The following is a 21830-nucleotide window of genomic DNA, read 5'->3' on the forward strand; positions in this document are numbered from 1 at the left end:
AAGGACCTGAGCCACCTCAGAAAGAACAGCCTACTCTGTCCTTTCCTGTAGAGGGCCTCTGTGTTGTCTGTCCAGTCCAGTTTATTGTTGAGGTGCACCCCCAGGAACCTATAGGTGTCCACCATCTCTACCTCTTCACCCCTTATTACAACAGGGGTGTGGGGCCTCTTGCTGCGTCTGAAGTCCACCACCAGCTCCTTGGTTTTTCCTGTGTTGAGCTGGAGGTGGTTGCTGTCACACCATCCGATGAAGCTCTCAATCAAGTTTCTGTACTCCTCCTCTCTGTCATCTGTGATACAGCCGACGATGGAGGAGTCATCTGAGAACTTCTGGAGGTGGCTCGTTCCAGAGTCGAAGCAAAAGTCAGAAGTGTAGAGTGTGAAGAGAAATGGTGACAGTACAGTTCCCTGGGGTGTGCCAGTGTTGCTCACCACAACGTCTGACTGGCAGCCATGTAGCCTGACATACTGCGGCCTGTCAGTGAGGTAGTCAGTGATCCAGGCCACCAGGTCCTGATCCACCTGTATCACGGAGAGCTTCTCAGCTAGCCTGAGAGGCTGGATGGTGTCAAGAGCACTGGAGAAATCGAAGAACATGATCCTCACAGTGCTGTGTGTCTTCTCCAGGTGGGTGTAGGCTCTGTGAAGCAGGTAGATGATGGCGTCATCCATGCTGATGTCAGCCTGGTATGCAAACTGCAGAGAGTCCAGGCAGTCGCGTACCAGGGGCCTAAGGTGCTGCAGAACCAGTCTCTTGAAAGTCTATCTATCTATCTATCTATCTATCTATCTACCTATCTATCTGTCTATCTGTCTGCCTGTCTTTCTGTCTATCTATCTATCTATCTATCTATCTATCTATCTCTCTATCCATCCATCTATCCATCTATCTATCCATATACCCATCAGCCATAACATTAAAAGAATTGACAGGTGAAGTGAACAACATTGCTTGTCTCGTTACACCGGCACCTGTCAAGGTGTGGGATATATTAGGCTGCAAGTGAACAGTCAGTTATCAAATGTTAGAAGCAGGAAAAACGGGCAAGCGTAACGATCTGTGTGACTTTGACAAGACATCAAAATTGTGATGGCTAGACGATTGGATCAGAGCAGTTGCAAAACAGCAGGTCTTGTGGGGTGTTCCCGGTATGCAGTGGTTAGTACCTACAAAAAGCGCTCCAAGGAAGGACAACCAGTGAACTGGTGTCAGGGTCATGTGCGATCAAGGCTCATTGATGTAAGTGGGGAGCAAAGGCTACCCCGTCTGGACCTATCCCACAGAAGAGCTACTGTTGCACTAATCGCTGAAAAAATTAATGCTGGCTATAGAAAGGTGTCAGAACACACAGTGCATCACAGCTTGCTGTGTATGGAGCTACATAGCTGCAGACCGGTCAGAGTGTCCATGCTGACCCCTGTCCACTGCATTGTATTGGATTTTATCAGCGTTTAATTTTTTTTTTTTGCTTAGCTAAGATGGATACATCACTGATATGTGCCATATGTAAATATGTGTTTTGATTAGTCTGCTCTCCATTGTAATGATATAATCAATGGTATTAATATTATTCACTTCATCGGTCACTGGTTTTAATGTTATGGTGGATCAGTGTGTGTGTGTGTCTATATATATATATATATATATATATATATATATATATATATATATATATATATATATATATATATATATATATATACACACACATATATACACACACATACATACATACACACATACATGTGTGTGTGTGTGTGTGTGTGTATATATATACACACACACACACACACACACACACACACAAAGTAGAGAAAGGTAAACTCTCACAATACAGGACCTCTATAACTTTTAGTTTTACTTTTATAATAACTGGATATATTACCTTACAGTGACAAAGTTTAAAAAAAAAAAAAAAAAAAAAAAAAAAAAAGTCACGTTTGATTTTGTCTTTCTGGTAGCTGTGAGTGCAGGGAGAACATAAAGCAGTGTCCATTACCTGAAGGGCATTTGTGGACAAAGACAAACACACGTACACGTGTACACACACACACACACACACACACACACACACACACACACCGAGAGAGAGAGAGAGAGAGAGAGAGAGAGAGAGAGAGAAGGAGAATGTAGTCTCAAAGGACAGAATAAAGAGAAGAAGTTAAAAAATACAGAAGTAAAATACGAGTACAAAAATAAAGAAAAGAGAATTTGACAATAAGTCCTGGGAGAGGAAATTAAAAAAGGACAGAGCATGAAAAGCAAGAGTGTGTGTTAGGGAGTGAGAGACACTGATGAATGAAGTGTAACAGGCATGACTGGCCATCTTTTTTTTTCTTCTTTTTCATTTCAGATTCAGAGACCCATCTATCTCTCTCTCTCTCTCTCTCTCTCATGTTCTTTACCCAGCTGTAAGTTAGCATTAATAATGAATGGTTTACAGATGGTCAATGAGAAATGGACAGGGTAGGCCAACTGGGATGCTTATTGATGTGAGGACATCCGTTAGCTCATCAATTTTCGTGTTATAGACACCTGTCAACCACGTCACACATCACACACCCCCAGGGGGACGGCAGGGATTCAGGAGGCACATACTCGTTTTTGTTTGTGACTTTTGATATCAAGATGGTCAAAATTCAGAGAGTTAAAGAAAAGTAAAGAGAAGATTCAGCACATCTTTTCCTCATCTTCCCCATCTTTTTTCCCCTCGTCATTCTTTTCCCTATACATTCCGGTCTTTACAAACCCAGAGGCTTGGAATATCCCTGTATCCCTGCCTCTTGTTTCTCCTCTATTGACATTTAGTCAAGCCTGAGATCTCCACACACACACCCGCACACACACAGCCGTTCCCAGAACATACCCGTGTCTGTCTCTGTAATTCTCTTTCACGCCTGCTTGGCCTGCTCCCCATCCGGAGGTCAAAGGTCAGCCGCCTCTCCAGCAGCACATATTTAATTCATCAGCTTGCCTCATTATGTGCTAAGTGTGTGCGTGTGTATGTGAGGGATGGAGGGGATTTGAAAGGAGGATTTAATGAGTGCAAACGTGTGCAGTAAAGCAATAAGACTGAGCTGGAGTGATGGGGAAACAAGTATGTGTGCTATGCGTGCGAGTGAGAGAGAGAAAGTGAGCTACAAGAGGATTATGTGTCTTTACTTCCACACAATATAGGGAAGTATATCTGAATACATTTGGGAAAAGGGATATACACTGATTCGCCAGATTATTAGCAGAACATATCCAGTTCAGAAGTGCATGTTGGTTATTTTGGTAGCTTAAACGATTTGACAGAGGAAAATGAGCAAGTGTTAACATTTAGAGTGGGGGACATTAACAAAAAATAACAAAAGAAAGTATTTAGCTAACATTTCAGCAAGATATTGATTATGTCTGACTAACATGATTAGTATGAAGTGATGACCAGGGCCTGCAAAAGAGTTGCTTATGGCATAAGCAACTCAACAACACTAGTGTATGTTTCATAGCCTGGTTAGCAACTTATTTGACTTCCTGTAATTCATTTAATCATCAAATGATGATAAAAACATACCGTCTGAAATGCTTAGTGCATTGATTGTTTTCTAGCATGTATGATTTATTAACTAGCTAACTTCTATGACTTGTTAGCTAGCTAGCTTCTATGAGTTGTTAGCTAGCTAGTGTCTATGGTTTGTTAGCTAGGTTAAATGACCAACTGCTGCGGGTCCATTAAATAAGTAATAAGTAATGAACGATGGCATTAAATAAACATGTTTCATTGTGCCTGTTTTTGCCTTTTTGTATGATCCAAAAGAACACATCCTTTTGACATGGTGAAACTGCTGGCACAGTGCTGCTGTAAAACCACTGAATTAAACAGGGAGTGCTGAGGTTCAGCACAATCAATTTTTATATCCACGAATAAAAGAGTAAGTAACAAGACTACCATCATTTTGATTTTAAAATCTTGTATTAATTTAAAAATGATTAGTTGCCCATAATGGTTTAATCATTAACCAAATATGCTGGAAGTTAGGTGTGTTATCACACTATTATTATATAACTTTTTGCCTTGCTTACTGGCTGAAAGACTCTAAGGAGTTGCTTGGTTTTCAGAATCTGCATTGTACAGTGTTTAAGTCTATTTCATCAGCATTTTCATGTCATCTGTGAAATCTCTTTAGACTGGTAAGTCACCACTCCAAAAAGTACTTGAATGTAATAGGACTACAACAATATATTAAATCCATTGTCTATACTGCATATCCAACACAGGATTGCAGGGGAGCCTGGAGCCTATCCCAGGGAACTTGGAGCAGAAGGTGGGGGACACCTTGGACAGATGCAATAAACAAACAAACAAACAAATATCATTCAGTGAGCCGCAATTCTGTGGGTGGAAATGCCATGTTGCTGAGAGAGCTCAGAAGATAATGACTAGATGGTAGGAAGGCTACAGTAACTCAAATAACCACTCTGTACAACCATGGTGAGCAGAGAAGCATCCCAGAAAGAACTTTGAGGTGGATGGGCTACAACTGCAGAAGACTCAACTGGACAGTTGAACATTGGAAAAACATTGCCTGGTCAGAATTGGTCTTAACTAGAGACGTGACTGTTTATCTTTTAATTCCGTCCATGCAGGTGTTATTTTGTTTGTACTAATCCTCAGTATTTTCTAACATATTTAGTTGGCTCTATTTCCCAAAATATAAACTAGTAGTATAATTTAAACCGGGTAGTTACAAAATACACTGCACAGTACCATGCATTAATGTTAATAAATACATATAATATATATATAATATATCTTGTCTTAATACTAGTATTTGTATTAAGTAGTATTAATACTAATATTCGTGCCAATTTCTACTATGTAGTACTTCAAGCTGCAACATAACCTCATGCAAAATCAACAGAAATACTAATGAGTTATAGTGATTAATAGATTTCTTATGAATACACTCATAAAGCACAGATATGACACTAGCCTCTCCCATCACCCTAATCTTGAACATTCTTTACATTCGTTACATTCATTACAAGTTAGCTCCTGTAAATACACACAAAATTACACATGTGAGAATAGCTCCTGTTCCACTCTTCCAGTTTGGGATGAAACTTTTAAAACAACTTATCAGGTACAACAGACGAACTCACTCATTAGCAAATTCACTTGTGAATTTGTCACATTTGCAGCATTCACACAATTAACGCAGTAGCATTTAACGAATGGAAAAGCTTTAAAAAAAAAAGACAACTGTGAATATGTGAAATTACATTAAATGCATGTTGCTACTCTTCTCTTCCTTTATTTCAAGAATGCATCGACACGCTCACTTAATGAATCCACATTTAAAGCTCCTATCAGCTACCGGCAGACACGATTTTATTCAGAGGCGTAACCAGAGTGGCTTTGAACAGCCATACAGCACAAGCACTCGCTGGCTTTATGTGTGTTTAAGGAGTTGTTTTGTCGCATATGTTGGAGAGAGGTGACAGGTGCGGACTTGAAGAGCTGCTTTAAGAACCATCTGCTGCTAATCAGAGAGGAAAATTAAGCAAAGAAAGGTAAATAGTTCAAAAAGTGCACCTTTTAAATCGTTTTTAAAACTTTCTATGAAGAATATGTGTATTATGAACTATGAATAATTTCATAACCTTATGATGCATTTATTGAGGCATTTTATACATTATGAAATGTTAACAGAATGCATTCTAAGCAGTATTCATAGTACATTATAATACTATTAACAAAGAATGTCACACACAGACCCATTGAGACCCCTGATTTTGTTTTATTTATTTTATTTTATATCTATTTATAAGTGTAGATTACTGCCAGACATATTATTATTAATATTTGTATTATAGCTTTATTATAATACCTTATAAATTATTATATTTGTGAGAGACAATGCACTATACAAGTGAGGTTGAGTCTGTTTGGTCTTGGTGATATATTGTGTTATTTATAACACATTATGTTAAGAATTTCTCTATAATGTGTAGTTCATGTGTATAATTCTTTATGGATGCATTATAACTCACATTGCCAGGAATGTGTTCATAGTTCATTATACAGGGTGTCCCAAAAGTCTCCATAAATAGGGGACTATGTATGTTGTACATAGGGGGAGTACGTACAACACTCATCCACTCGGTTGGTCCACAACACTTCCAGCGTTTTTGAATTTTTGTTAATATGTTTGGCAGCAGTGTTGTGTGATGTGCTTGCCATGCTTCCTATTAAAGTCCATCGCAACCTTGCGACAGTTTGCCGATCCAGCTATGAGAATGATTTCAATACGTTCTTCTTTTGTCAAAGGCATTCATAAAGGTTATCTGAAAAAAAAAAAAAAATAATAATAATAGAAACTAAGTATGAAAAATTTTGGAAGACATTTTGCTAAAAGTGTTAATTTTCCCTATGTATGGAGACTTTTGGGACACCCTGTAGACATGACCTTCACAGAAAGTGTTACTCTTGTTTTTCCAAAAGCATTTGATTATCAAGACAATAACACCCTTAACCTTTTAAGGCCAAATGTCTCAGAGGCACCAGGTTTGTGCCATTTTTAAAAAAAATATTTATTTATTTTTTAACGACAGGTGCAAGTTTGTTCATCTGGCAGAGCAAAACAAAAGTTCGTACTTCAAAGCAACTGCAAACATTTTAAACATGGTATATGTCTGCAAATTCATTTTTAATTAGGTTATTTTAACTGACAAAAATAGCACAGAAAAAAAAATAGACATGCCCCCTAGAAATGTCAAGTGTAAGCCATGTTCCTGTATGTCTAGCTGGAGAGCTACTGCCAATTATCATCAGTGAGCTTAAAAGAATACATATACATATACATATACACACACACACACACACACACACACACACACACACACACACACACACACCGAATGTAGTCTAGGACTGTCTAGGTGTGTTTTTATTTCTAAATTGTTGACGTGATTGATTTATTATTAGCTGAAGCTCAGATGCTGTATCAGTTATAGTTTTCGAGCTATCTAACTAGTAAATGTAATATTGCTGAGGACTAGCATTCATCCTCTGTTTAGTAGTGATTCTCTCTGTTGTACCATCCAATATATTAAACTACTGCTGTCGGCTGGTCAAAACTTGAGGCCATTTAACACTGATCACATTTCTGTTTTTTATTAATAGATGGACTACAATCCATCAAGACATGACCCCATCCATTCTGCTGCCTCTTTTTCCTCTGAGTCATCATTGAGATCCAACCAAATCATATAATCTACCTGTGAACTTGAAGCACTGAAACTGATGTCAGCTCTTTTAGCAGCCATGCCTGGATCATATTTATTTCATGAATAGATGTAAACATAAATTGTAAAAATACTAGAACTGTTAGAACTAGTATCAGTATCGACACTGGTATCAGGTTCATTTACTCATGCTCATACTTTACTCGTACTGGTAATCACATGTGATGCTAATTGATGTAAGCCTAGTGTTTGTGATTTTGACAGAGGACAAGAGTGACAGCAAACTGGAAAATGTCAAGTGGTGGAACTACACCATCTATCTACAACAGGTAACCTGAAAAAAACAAAAACAAAAACAAACATCTTATAGTGAGATACTTAAACAGTATCTCGAATAGAGTGTGAAGGCGCAGAGCTACATGAGTGAGAGTGGTCATAAAAATGAGCACAGGGTGCTATGACTTGCATGCAAACAAAAGTATGCCTAAGTGTAGAGCAGTGAAACAAGCGTGCAGAGAAACTGTCGCACATGTGAGCACTTCACTTCTGCAAGCACTGAGCACTGAGAAATAGGGCGGCTGTGGCTCAGGTGGTAGAGTGGGATGTCCACTAATCGCAGGGTTGGCGGTTCAATTCTCGACCCACGTGACTCCACAAGTGTCTTGGGCAACACTGAACTCCCAAGTTGCTCCAACTGGCAGGCTAGTGCCTTGCACGGCAGTTCTGCTGTCATGTGAATGAGAAACAGTGTAAAGAGCATTGTAGAACTGCTAAGGTTAAAAGGCAATATATAAGTGCAAACCATAAGTGCATTCATTTTTTAATAACCACGCTGATTGATACTGCTCTGCTCACTAAGGTCAGCTGCCATCACACTCTATATTAAAGATACTGTTTAAAAGCTATAATATCTTCAACATAAAACTGAGTTCATTGGTAGCACCACATGGCACCAACCAACATAACCAAAGCCAACTGCACTGTTCCCTCACACTGCGTAATACAAAGTAAGCATTAGTACTGGAATCAGTATTGATGAGTACCAAACACATCTAGAAAAAATGGTATTGATTAGAGATGCACCGATGTATCGGCTGATAATTGGTATCGGCTGATAAAGGCTATTTTTAGTTTAAAAACATCAAACGTTCAGGGCCGATTATATCCCTTCAATAAAAAGAGGGTGGGAAAACACATCGATTTCGTGCTGTGTGTAAAGATGATGTCTCTTGTGTGGAATGATCACAAAACTGCAGTTTGTCACCTCTGTAAACTCTGCACTGCTAAAATTTTACACTAAGATTAAATCTTACTTTTAATCTTCAGAATTTATAATGTGTTAATGTTAATTTGAGTAATGTGTTTTCTGTTTATGAGTCCAGTTACTGTGAAATAACTTCTTGAAATGGAGAGAATACAGTTTTTATTTGCATTTCTTTCAGAATTGTGGAATTAATTATTATTCATTTAAATAAAGGTATAAAAGGCAGAACTATCGGTATCAGCTGATATCACTCTGAATAATCGGTTATCGGTATCGGCTGAGAAATTTAGTATCGGTGCATCTCTAGTATTGATGCATCCCTAGCTTAAACCCCAACCTACTGTATGCTAGACTGAATCTGCCTCAATTCTATCCCTTTATTTAGATGAATGCACTTAGAAAGAGAGAGTATGTATGCATGTGTGTATGTGTCTAAATGCAAGCTGACAGCGCTCTTTATTGTATGCTACATGCTTCCCATTCCCAATTCTCCGCCCGGCTTTAGCATTCACTCTTGTGTGACTAACACAGTGTCTCTGTGGCACCATTATCTTCCCAGAACTCAGTAAAGAAGCAGAAGGCTTTCTTAGATACTTCGCTCCATTTGAGTTTGCCTTTAATTGCCTATGCCGTATCACGCGAGGGATTTTCTCAGCTTGTCACTTCGAGTTCATTTTCACTTTCTGGCCCATGATACAACAGGGTTGGTATAATAACAGTGATGACATTCAAAAGAGGTAATACAAACAATCCCATAGGAACATGTGTGTATGCTCTCTCAACCTACAAACCCAGAAACCCAATCCAGTTCTTTTACACAGCACAGTCATTATCAAATCTCTCTCTCTCTCTCTCATACACACACAATGTCAGTGCATGCTCAGCATTTATTTTTAAATTTGCAGCTTTGTCACCTGTGTGTGTGTATTCACTTTCACTAACTGTTGCAAACCTTGCCATGTCACAAATCATTATCCAATTCATCCATCAATCCATCTCATGTTTAAGGGATGAGGGGCACGTTGGCTTAGTGGTTAGCACATTTGCCTTGTACCTCCAGATTGGGGGTTCGAATCATACCTCCACCCTGTACTCTGAGTTCCCTGGGATAGGCTCCAGGTTTTGAAGGTTGTGAGACAATGAAAGGCCATGTTGATTAATATGGGAGTGTATTGGACACTGAGCTGCTATTACCACATCTGGTGTAAACTGGAATTTGCTTATCCATTCATATTCAGTAACTGTTTTATCCTGGTCAGGGTCATTATGCTTCAAATTGATTACTCATTTAAACATTTAAATTTTGGGAAATGGCGGCAACATTTTATTTTTTTTTAATGTCATGGGTGGGTGTACAAACAAAAAATAACTGTATGAGCAATATTGGTCAGTTGGTCATGTCTGGGGAAGCAGGTGGGAGTGGGATTATAAAACAGAACCACACACTAGAACTTTAGATGTTACTAAAAAACTGATTGGAATTGTAAGGTTAATGCAAAACTGAGCTAAGGTTCTAAATATATTTTTAACATGCCGATGTATGTGAAAGGTTTATTAGATAGAAGTTTACATTAAAATGCCTAGGTCTCAAAGTTATATTATTACAATACATATACAGTATATGAGGTCTGGCCAATTTATAGGAACACCTTACTTATGCTCATTCATGCAATTATCCAATCGGTCAATCGTGTGGCAGCAGTGCAATGGTTACCAAAACTGAACAGTTGCAGATTGTGTGCAGACTGTGCAGATTTTTACCTGCACAGTTTGGCCCACTGTAGCCTCAGATTCCTGTTCTTGCTATCAGGATTGGAACCTGATGTGGTCTTCTGCTGTTGTAGCCCATCCACCACAAACATTGATGTGTTGTGCATTCTGATGTGTTTTTCCGTTTACAATGGGGTTAAAAAGTTGTTATTTGAGTGACTGTTGCTTTCCTGTCTGCTTGAACAAGTCTTTCTATTCTACTCTGAGCTCACTCGTCAATAAGGCATTTCCACCTAGAGAACAACAGCTCACTAAAAGTTTTCTCCTTTTTTTTTTTTTGCAAATTCTGTGTAAACTCTAGAGACTGTTTTGTTTGAAAATCCCAGGAGTTTCTGAAATACGCAAACTAGCCAGTCACATATACATTACAGCACAGTGACATTTCTTTGGATATCCCAGCTTGTTAGGAAGTTGGGGTCAGAGCACAGGGTCAGCCATGATATGGCGCCCCAGGAGCAGAGAGGGTTAATGGCCTTGCTGAAGGGCCCAACAGTGGCAGCTTGGCAGTGGCAGGGGCTTCGACCCCAGGCCTTCTGATCAGTAACTCAGAGCCTTAACTATTGAGCCATCACTATCCAGTGAGTTAGCGTGTTGCACTGCTGCCACATGTTTGGCTGATTCCATAAACAATTAGAGGTGCAGGTGTTCCTATTAAAGTGGCTGGTGAGCATACATTATATATAATCCAGGAGGTACCTGCAGTGTCCTTCATCAGCTGTACAAGCAAAGTGCTTCTGAGGCTGTAGGAGGTGAAACCAGTGGATATTTGAAATGGTTGGTGATAAGTGCATGACATTCATTCCATGGGGTTCCAAACTTCCCATAATGTCTGGTACATGAGCGCTTTCTCCCTACCTTACAACAACTAGCAATGCAATCTGGGATGCCATTATTGTTTCATCGATTGCAGTTGATGTGTCTCACCACTGGATAGGAGAAATCCTTCATTCTGATGGTAGGAAGGTGATTGACAAAACAATCAGCCAGTCTCCACTTGGTTTCTCCAATGTATATCAGATTGCATGTCTTGCAGGAGAGACAATAAAAAACTCCTGCCTTGATGCATGAGGAGTCACAAAAACCTGTGATTGAGTGGCTGTGTTCATAAACTTGCTTATGGAACATCTAGAATGGTTGCATGCAAGAGTGCCGCAGGTTCTGGTCATTTAATTCACAGTTGAAATGTGTGTGTGTGTGTGTGTGTGTGTGTGTGTGTGTCTGTGTGTGTGTGTGTGCATATGTTTCACATGGAGTGGCTTCTATACTTTTAACAGCTACTTATGTTCTTGGACAAAGACATTATAGAAAAAATAAATGTACAATCAACACACAGTGCAGAAACAAGGCCTAATGGGATGCTCTTATTCGTTTGGTTATGTCTTGTGTTTTGGAAATCATATATGCATATTTGAATGACATCATGCACAGCTTTTGTGTAGTAACAATTACACTTAATTTTTGCCAAATTCATATTTATATTTAATGTTATCACACAGATGAAACTGATTTTCTACCTCACTTACTCTCATTTAAAAAAACAAACAAAAAAAACAAACATATAAAGTAACCTAAAAAGCTTTCATTACTGAATTTTTGTTAGAATACTTAGTTATTCTAAATAATACAAAAACCAAGGAGCTCCATAATATGACTAGCAAAGAGGTAGACATACTGCTTTGCATAAGGTTGATCTCAATCAGGCATGAAATGAAATAACTGGGTACAGTATGACAGATTTTATCATCCTCATCACCTCATCATGACATAAAATAATTGACATGACATGACATGATCACAGTCGAGATTTTGAACTAATCTGAATAAAAAAGGGGCTGGAAAACAGGCTGAGAAAAACATGGACAGAAATATATAAATCATATGCTAATTACCCCTGCCCTCTCAAAGTTCTGCATCATTGGGAAAAGACAGCTCCATAGGGTTACAGTTTTTATGCTGTTACTAGATTTATATTTAACATTTACTTTTAATATTTAGATGTGTATTTAATATTTACAATGGAGATTTACTGAAACTTAAAACTGTTATTTTACATAAATCAGCTATATGTATCCGAATGGCCTCAAATGTTAAGAAATCTTAAAAATTAAACATTTCATTTTGTGTCCCAAAAAATGTTTCACAAAATGTCTCTGAAACTCTGAAACGTGTTTATATTCATGGTAAAAGTTATTGTCTATGACAAAGCAGAGAAAAACAAATACCTCCACCAAAATACAGTAAAAGTGCATTTATCAAACAAAATAGACTCTTTTATGTATCTGGAACTTGGAATGAACAATTTTTTTTGTACCTTTTTTATAGGTTGTAAGAATCTTGTGTTGTTGGTATCAATCAGTTGTTTCTTTAGGGAGTTTCTGGAAAGATTTGCCAGCAGGTGAATTTTCAGAACCCAAAGAGAGAACATAAAGGCCAAGTGATGTATTTAATTTGGGTCAAACCAAAACTGCAATTCTGGTGGAGTGGTAGTGGAAGATTGATTTTTACTTTTAGAGAGCCAAAAAAAAAAATCACTGTCTGGCTGTACTCTTCTTAATACCCACTCTCTCTCTCTCTCTCTCTCTCTCTCTCCATCTCACTTCCAGCATCACTTTCACTCTTACTTTATGTACTAAACTTTGGAGATAAAAAAAAACAAAATAAAAAAAATGAACATCACAAACACTGCAGGAGACAGAAGTTGTGTTTTGAGGAGGACTGAGCAACAGAGCGCTCCAAACTGAAAAAATATCAGCTAATTATTTGGCATGCTTTTTTTTTCTTTTTTCCCCTTGATCTCTTAATGATCTCTTCATCCACTGCACATCTCATTGAAATGTTACGAAGCTTAGATTATCTGCTTAACAACTCCCATATTAAGCCCATTATTATTTACATTCAGGACATTTTCATTTCAATCAGGACTTCCTGCTGTGCTCACACACCTGATTCAGTTCATCAGCTAATGATCAAAGTCCTCATTATGCTTAATGTAGTGATGAGAGCATACCTACTGCAGAGATGAGATTTGAAGAACTCTGGCCTGAAGCCAACACAGTCTCATGATCGCACATCAGTACTCATTGGCATAAGCGAACTATTATGAAAACTTAATAATTTTAGCATAACTTCATTTATATTTAGCAGCTGTTGTTTCACGTATGACTTAATGTCCACTATTGCTTATTAGTGCACTTAGAAATTCTGAGTGAATCTTATTAGACTGTGAAAGGTAAAAAATTAGAACATCTGTATGTGACTTGAAGGTGTTGCAGTATCAGCTGATCACCTCATACTGATCTTAACTAACACTTCCTGTTCACACTAGCAAGTGGCAAGTCACTGGTTTCGTTTGTATTTTGTCTATCACTTGTGAGCTTTTACCATCCAGATTTTTTTGCTGCAATGAGAAACAGTAGCAGCCAAAATGTAAATGCTTTTAAAGGTAATTAATTAAGCATAAATTAATTAATCCATTAATCAGGCTGTTGTTTGATTTCATATTACTTGACATAAACGATCTCTGTTATTCTTTCCAAGCTTTATTTTTCTTCATAATGTCTCTGTACGCATTTAATTAGAGGTCTTATCTGACAAAATAAGATGAAACCATGGTTATAAGTTGTGTTTTCCCCCCCAATGTTTGTGCATCAAACAGCAAATGGTATGAATTAAAGGTAAGAACTAAAGTTTGTGAGAATCGAGAAATATCAGACCACTCACACTATTGGATTGCTCAGAATTGTTCAAACCAGTTGTTTGGATTTGGCGCTTTATAATGTCATACCTAAATTGCATAGAGCAGTGGTTAAAAATATATTAAAATTAGTAATTAAAAATTCATTTAACCTGTATGTTAATCAGGACTGTCAACCTTTGAACTATGATGTGCATAAAAATGAGAAATATTAATAAATTAAATCAATTATATACAGCACATTAAGCTGAAACGTCACCAAACAGAGACATCTATTGATATACTAGTGTATAGTACTATTAGCCACACACTGATTAAACCTATAACTACTTAAAATGGATATGTTTTTAGATAGAGGACACAATCTCTCAGCTGAGAAAGTTAATACAGAACAGCCTAACGTGAAAAAAAAAACCAAAATTGCAAAAATGTCATGACTCCAGGTGACCACAAAGGGATGTACCCTACACAAGGTGGGCCTCATGCTGAAAAAGTTTGAGAAGCACTGGCATAGCATATAGAATATCTAATTTTAAATGCCACTTATGCTTTCATTGTCACTGTCTCGCGCCTACATAGAACATGAATGGTCGCCTGTCGCTTTGTAACTTGTTGTTGTAAATGTAAACGTTCAGTGAATCATATCAGAAAACTCAAATATCAAAATCCAATCCAATACCAATCCGGCTTTATCAGACAATGTTAACAAATTAAAAATAAATAAACAAATAAATACAGTTCTTTGTGATATGGCTGCTCATTTTCTCCACTGCAGATGGAGATCTCCACTTGTGAAAGCAAGTACGATGAGTCATAACTTTTTCTAAACAAAAACTTGTGTAAAAAACTGAAAGTGGCGTCCAACCAACATATAAAAATTTTACAGATGTGAAAATTGGTCAGTAGGTAATAATTCCTCCTACTACTCAGACAAGTGAGATCAACCTGATCGACCTGAAAGTGGCCCTATAGCGCAGCCCTATCGTCATGTTGTGGCTAATATCATGTGGACCATTTATCTCTGCACACTCCGATTTTGAGATAATTTGAATAATATGCTAAATATCCTCTTGTGAATTAGTCTTAGGAATTTTATTGTATATTTGGTGTTACCCAGCAATGTCTGAACTTCAGTAATGATCAAAAACATGTTGAGATGTGTAAACAATATGGCCGCTGCATGTCAATCAATTCTATTGGAGTGGAGCTTAATGTATTCAAACAGCTGTAACAGAAAACTGAAAATGCAAACAGAAAACTGAAAGGCATGATCATGACAAGCATAAATTTTGGGGAGTGGTCATCCTCTGTGGGTGGAGTTCAATTAAAAATAACACAGAGAGAGAGAGAGAGAGAGACTTTGCGATATACTGCATCTCAATGAGCTCACATTGGCTCTAAATGCTAATCTCTCTGTATCCCTACACCCTGATTTCTCTACAGCTCGATTCTACCTTGGCTCCATGCCTTTCGCTGGATTTTGCGGACTCTGCGGAGCCTAAGTGCCTTCATTATGTCATTAAGTCACTGTGAATGGGGCTGGATGGAGAATAATGGCTGTGCTGATGAAATAGCATGGGGAGCTTCTCTCCACGATGCTCTGATGATGCAGAGAAAGCAAAGACAGAAGCCGACACACACACTCACCCACACCCACACCTCCACACTAATATCGCTCCATTTACATTCAGTAATAACAACACCTGGAGTGCGTAATCATTTTACTGTGATATTTTTTAAGGTAATCCAAAATGATTTAATGACTCATTCTGTCTCATTCTCTCCTAAACTCTTTCGCAAGTTATTGTGAGAGGTAATAGAGCAGAACTCAGCTCCCAAGAAGCCTTTTTTTCCCAACAAAAGCCAAGAAGTAAACAATTTCTAAAGGCTGTAAATAAATAAAGAGCTACAACTGGGAAAAATGACACTTTTATTAAAGTGCTATTAATGAGAAATGCCTCTTTGGCGTGAGCCATAGTATTTGGTTGCATTTACCTTTTACCAATAAAACGCAGCTGTAATATTTTCAGCTTTATTAAAATTTGGGAATAGATGTCTCTCCCTCTCCCCCCCCCCCCCCTCTCTCTCTCTCTCTCTCTCTCTCGCTCTCTCTAGCTCTTTCTCACTCTCTCTCTCTCTCTCACACACACACACACACACACACACACACTCTTTCTCACCCACTCTCTCACACAAGCACATTGGTGGTTTTACCTACTAGTAAAGTATCCATTATTGCACTTAAGGGAGTTGATTAGCTATTTTAATGTTAGATTTTCAGTGATCACGAGTTCAAATCACAGCATTGCCACAGCCATCCGTGGACGAGAGTCCATGAGAGCAAAATTGGCCGTACTCTATGGGTAGGAGGGATGGCTTACTCTCTCTCCCCGGTCAATCAGAGAGTCACTAGCCAATCAAAACTAGCGCTTTCCTCTGAATGTGTTACTTTCCTCCGAGTATGAAATCTCTTACACTCCCACACACACTTACCCCTGATGCAGGGTACGCTGTCCAGCCGAGTTCAGCTGTGGCAGTCCGTGTGTCCAAAATTGTCTCTGTAAGAAAAAGAGAGAGAAAAAAATTAAAAGAGAATAATAATTTTTAAAATAATAATAAAATATGTAGTAGTAGTAGTAGTAATTTTGCCACTGTAATATGCAACCAATGACTGAGCTGACCCACAATAACAACCTACAGTGCCATCAACTAATATTGGCACCTTTGGTACATATGAGCAAAGAAGGCTGTGAAAAACTGTCTTTACTGTTTAACCTTTTCATCTTTTGTTAAAAAAAATCACAAAAATACTTTGCTCTCATGGATATCAAACAATTGCAAACACAATACAGGTTTATCAAAAATATCTTTGTTAATTATAGGTGTGCAACAATTATTGGTACTCCTATGAATTCCTATGAGAAAAATATATTTGAAGTATATTCCCATTGATATTTTAGATTTTTTTTTAGTACACCTGGGTGACTAGGAACAGAAATTATTCAACCATGACGTCCTGTGTCTCAGGAGTATAAATATGAGGTAACACATAGGCCAAATTCCCTAAGTCATTCATAACAATGGGTAAGACCAAGGAATATAGCTGTGATGTGTGGCAAAAGGTTGTCAAGCTTCACAAAATGGGAAGTGGCTATAAGAAAATAGCACAAGCATTGAAAATGCCCATTTCCATCATCAGGGCAATAATTAAGAAGTTCCAGTCAACTGGAAATGTTACGAATCAGCTTGGAAGAGGATGTGTGTCTATATTGTCTCAACGCACTGTGAAGAGGATGGTTCGAGTGGCCAAAAATCTCCAAGGATCACAGCTGGAGAATTGCAGAGGTTAGTTGTATCTTGGGGTCAGAAAGTCTCCAAAACTACAATAAGAATTCAGCTAGATCACCACAAGTTGTTTGGAAGGGTTTCAAGAAAAAAAGCCTCTACTTTCATCCAAAAAAAAAATTAAAAACTCAAACGTCTTCAGTTTGCCAGACACTTCTGGAACTTCAAATGGGATTGGGTTCTATGGTCAGATAAAACCAAAATAGAAGTGGTTTTGGTGCACCCAGAGAGGTAACCATATGGAAAAGTACCTCATGCCCACCATTAAATATGGTGGAGGCTCTTTAATGTTTTGGGGTTGTTTTTCTGCCAGAGGACCTGGACATTTTGTTAGGATACATGACATCATGGACTCCATCAAATATCAACAGATATTCAATGAAAACCTGACTGCCTCTGCCAAAAGGCTTAAAATGGCTGTGGTTGGATCTTCCCACAAGACAATGATCCAAAACAGACATCAAAATCAACACAAAAATGGTTTACTGACCACAAAATCAAGGTCCTGCCATAGCCATCCCAGTCCCCTGACTTGAAACCCATAGAAAACCTGTGGGGTGAACTGAAGAGGAGAGTCCACCAGCGTGGACCTCTCAGATCCCTTGGCATGTATTCTCCAACGTCATCAGGCATTGTAGGAGAAGACTCAGTTGTTATCTTGGCAAAGGGAAGTAGCACAAAGTATTGACTAAAAGGGTGCCAATAATTGTGCCACACATATATTTAACAAATATATTTGTTTTGAATAAACTTGTGTTTTGTTTGCAATTATTTGACATCCATGAGAGCAGAGTATTTTTGTGAACAAAAGATCTAAAGGTTAAACAGTCAAGACAATTTTTCACAGCCTTCTTTGCTCATATTTACCAAGGGTGCCAGTATTAGTGGAGGGCACTGTATACTGAAAAATCCTACACATTCCAATGCGATTTTGTATTAAATATGTGATCATATGGGAAATGGTGCATCTCACCACAGTATGCCCTCCAACAGCACATGTAAATTTGAATTCTAGTAAATGTCATCATGTGAATGTCATCTAGTAAATGTGATCATGTGAACACTATGATCATCAAGTGTGTGAGAAGGAACATGAAAATAAATGAATCCTAGAAATAACACATGCGCTTTATGTGGAAAAATGTGTGAAGCATAGGTCTAGATGTCACACATGAATCATATGATTATTCACATGTGAAGTACATGTGATTTTTCTGTAAAGCTTTAACACAGAGTGAACAGACTGCATGTAAGTGTTCAGCTTTTCTCCACGCTTATCAGTGGAGATATAGGTCAGTGAAATAACTCTCTACAGACAACATACACTACTTCCAGATAAGAGTGTTTACAGAGTAAAAGGGCATAGTCAAGTCCTATTATACAAACAGACAGACACACACACACACACACACACTCACCCACCCACCCACACAAACCTACACACACACAGTACACACACTGCCTTTTATGGTGAAAGTCAAGTCAAGTCATCATTAAGGATAAATTTATACATTTAAAATTTATATCCGTAATTTATATATTTCTGTAACGCTGCTTTGTCCATGTCCATTGTTAAAAGCGCTGTACAAATAAAGTTTCATTGAATTGAAGTCAGGCTTATTTATAAAGCCAAAAATCATAAGCAGGCATCAGTGGGTTTTATACACGTCAACCCTAGGCTGGTATGCTACACAAGATGGCCACCTCAAATTAAGCATCCTGTGTTTGTTTGAAGCACTGCTTGTGCATGTCCTCATACATTAACAATATGTGTCCATGAGACACAGAACCAGCAAATACACTGGGGGCAGACTGAACAAAGCAATGGTGGAAAGCTTTAAAAAGTAGCTAGCAGAGACAGCAGAAGCTAGCTTCACTTTTGGAAGAATGCAATGAGAAAACATTGAAAGATTGATGAGCAACAATGTTTTGGCTCTGTTTCGGCTCCGACTTGCCCTCTAGTGGTTATAGGATTTTAATCTAGATTCATAAAGAGGTATGCAGGTGAGTAGCATAATGTGTAAAGTATACTGCTAGCCTTAGACACTCCATGAAGATGTGGAAACACTTCCCGGAGATATTTAGGACAAGGGATTTGAAGTCAGCTTGAAGGTTAAGCATGCAATAGGTGACAAATGCAGGATTAAAGAGCAGAGAAGGAATTGTAAATCTAATCTATACATATTAATGACAAAAAAATCACCAACATAAACATGTACACAGATGACTATCATGCTAACACATTTCCACTCAGAAAGCATTCCTGACAGCACATTCGGATGAATATTTGTGCTGAAGCATGCAGAGTGAGCCACAACAAACATTGTTAAAGATGTACCACTTTAGTACTCATTTCCACACTAGTTTCCTCTGGAAGGGATTGCATAATCCAATTTAACCAGAAGTATAGTGATATTAATAACTTCAATTTCAATTCAGTTTTATTTGTGTGGATAGATATTGTCACAAAGCAGCTTTTCTAGAAATGTAGATTTTGATCCCTAGTGAACAAACCAGAGGCGGCAGTGGCAGGGGAAAACTCCATGAGACGACAAGAGGAAGAAATATTCAGAGGAACCCATTCTTTTTTGTGTGACAACAGATAGTGGGATTATAAATCATTCCTGTCACATCAGGGGTATTTAACTCAAATTTCTGAAGGTCCTACTATAAAAAATGCTGCACATTTTACAGTAATTTACTGGCAACTCGGGTAAAATATATATTACAGTACTGTAATATCGTAATGTCACATAAAATAACACATAACTCAGTGCACTTGCTCATTTGGCTGATGCAGAATACAAATGAGCTGGAGGTTAAGGGTCTTGCCCAACCATGGCAGCACTGGGATTTGAACACACAACCTTCTAATTTGTTATGCAAAGCCTTATCCACTAAACCACAACAACACCACATTGATTCAACTACTCCTACCACTGAATGAACTCCACTAAAAGAGCGCATTGAATCAATGGAAGGTAATTGAGCTAGTTGTTGTGGCTCCGGGGTTAAGGTTTCAAATCACAGATAAGAAGCTTATGTGTTCAAATCCCAGCCCTACCGAACTACCTTGATTGGGTCCTTGAGCAAAAGCCTTCAGTTCAGTTGTATTCTGTGTTGAGAAAATGTACTGGGTTATGTGTCTATACTTTATTTATACTTATGTTTATACTATGTAATATATAATAGTTCTTTATTGTAAATATGTTTAACAGTTGTTTACAGTATATTTTACAGTACTTTATCTGTAACCCAGGTTGCCAGTAAATTACTGTAAATTCTACAGTAAAAAATTGTAATAATAGTAGTTCCAATGTGCTGAAATACTTTGCTGGCTGCAGTATACATGCATAGAAGAGTAAAAGCAAGCAGTAATAAATCTGTTGAAAGGATGTCCAGTTCAGCTTGACATCCCGCTCCATATGAAATGGCACATCAATCTCACATCGCTGTCAGAAATTCTGATCTATGGTACGTGCTATAAACCAGCTCATACACTTGACATCAGCAGCTGTAAACACATCTGCCATGTTTCACCAGCTGGTCTGATGTACCTATTCTATATGCTTACTTTTCTGTAAGGAAACAAAGGTGATACAACAGATTTTTTTTTTTTTTTTTTTTTTTTGGAATGGCTTTTTAGCAATCAAAAGAAAAATAAAGAAATAAAATGGATAAAAATACTAATTAGTAGTTTAGATACAATATAATTTTACATCAACTATATAAATAATTAATTAATATTGACTATTAATAATGTCCTAATGGAATGCTCGACCATTTTCAACATAATCCTTTGTTGAAATCTCTACTATGTACAGCTGTCAATTAAAATGTTTATTGCACCTCACAAATATAACGGAAGCCTAAGGACAGTTGTTAGGACAGAAACTTGATATTTAAGCAAACATATATATCTACAGCAGAATAATTTATTCTTCAATTAAAGCTACTTATTAGGCTTGCTGCAATGTTCGACCGCACACCGATTACATCACTTGCCCACCATGGCACCGCCCCCACCATCGTTTTGCCTTTTTATAATAATAAAAATAATTTCGTTCAGTTAGAGAACGGACGCTATAAAAATGCGTCTGCTCAATTCAACATGAGCCGAATGAGTCAGCACAGATCAGCACGAGTCAGATTTCATTTAGTACGAGTGAGAGTGAGGCGAGCTGACTGACAAGACGATGGCAGAAGATTTGGTTTTTTGAACCCACCATTCAAGCAATTGCTGCCCCGGAATTGCCGCTAATTCAAAAGCAAAAGTTAAATGCGCAAGGACGCACAGGCATTCAAAAGTGAGGGGTGAAATAACCCCCCGGCCCCACCCCCCTGGTGATACTGGTATTACCGGTGTTGTCACACATCGATTAACCGCTGGGAAAATTTCCTCAAACAATATGGATAAAACTACAAAAGAACAGCTGTGGTAATACTTTCTCTCAAACGTGAGCTTTTTATTAGAGTGTAACAGATGTTGAATTTGTGTTAAATAGTTTAAATCATGTTAAATAGTTA

General features: G+C 38.0%; 1 protein-coding gene across 2 annotated transcripts in view; it reads right to left on the reverse strand.

Annotated features, from left to right (window-relative positions):
- LOC128624479 (ephrin type-B receptor 1-B) overlaps positions 1 to 21830 on the reverse strand; it is a 404526-nt gene that overhangs the window by 286559 nt on the left and 96137 nt on the right. For both annotated transcript variants that reach the window (XM_053652162.1, XM_053652161.1), the window contains exon 2: positions 16452 to 16516. In XM_053652162.1, coding sequence (XP_053508137.1) covers positions 16452 to 16516 — 65 coding nt within the window. The remainder of the gene's footprint in view (positions 1 to 16451; positions 16517 to 21830) is intronic.

The sequence above is a fragment of the Ictalurus furcatus genome, chromosome 20 (genome assembly GCF_023375685.1).
Source record: "Ictalurus furcatus strain D&B chromosome 20, Billie_1.0, whole genome shotgun sequence".
Classification (NCBI taxonomy): Eukaryota; Metazoa; Chordata; class Actinopteri; order Siluriformes; family Ictaluridae; genus Ictalurus; species Ictalurus furcatus.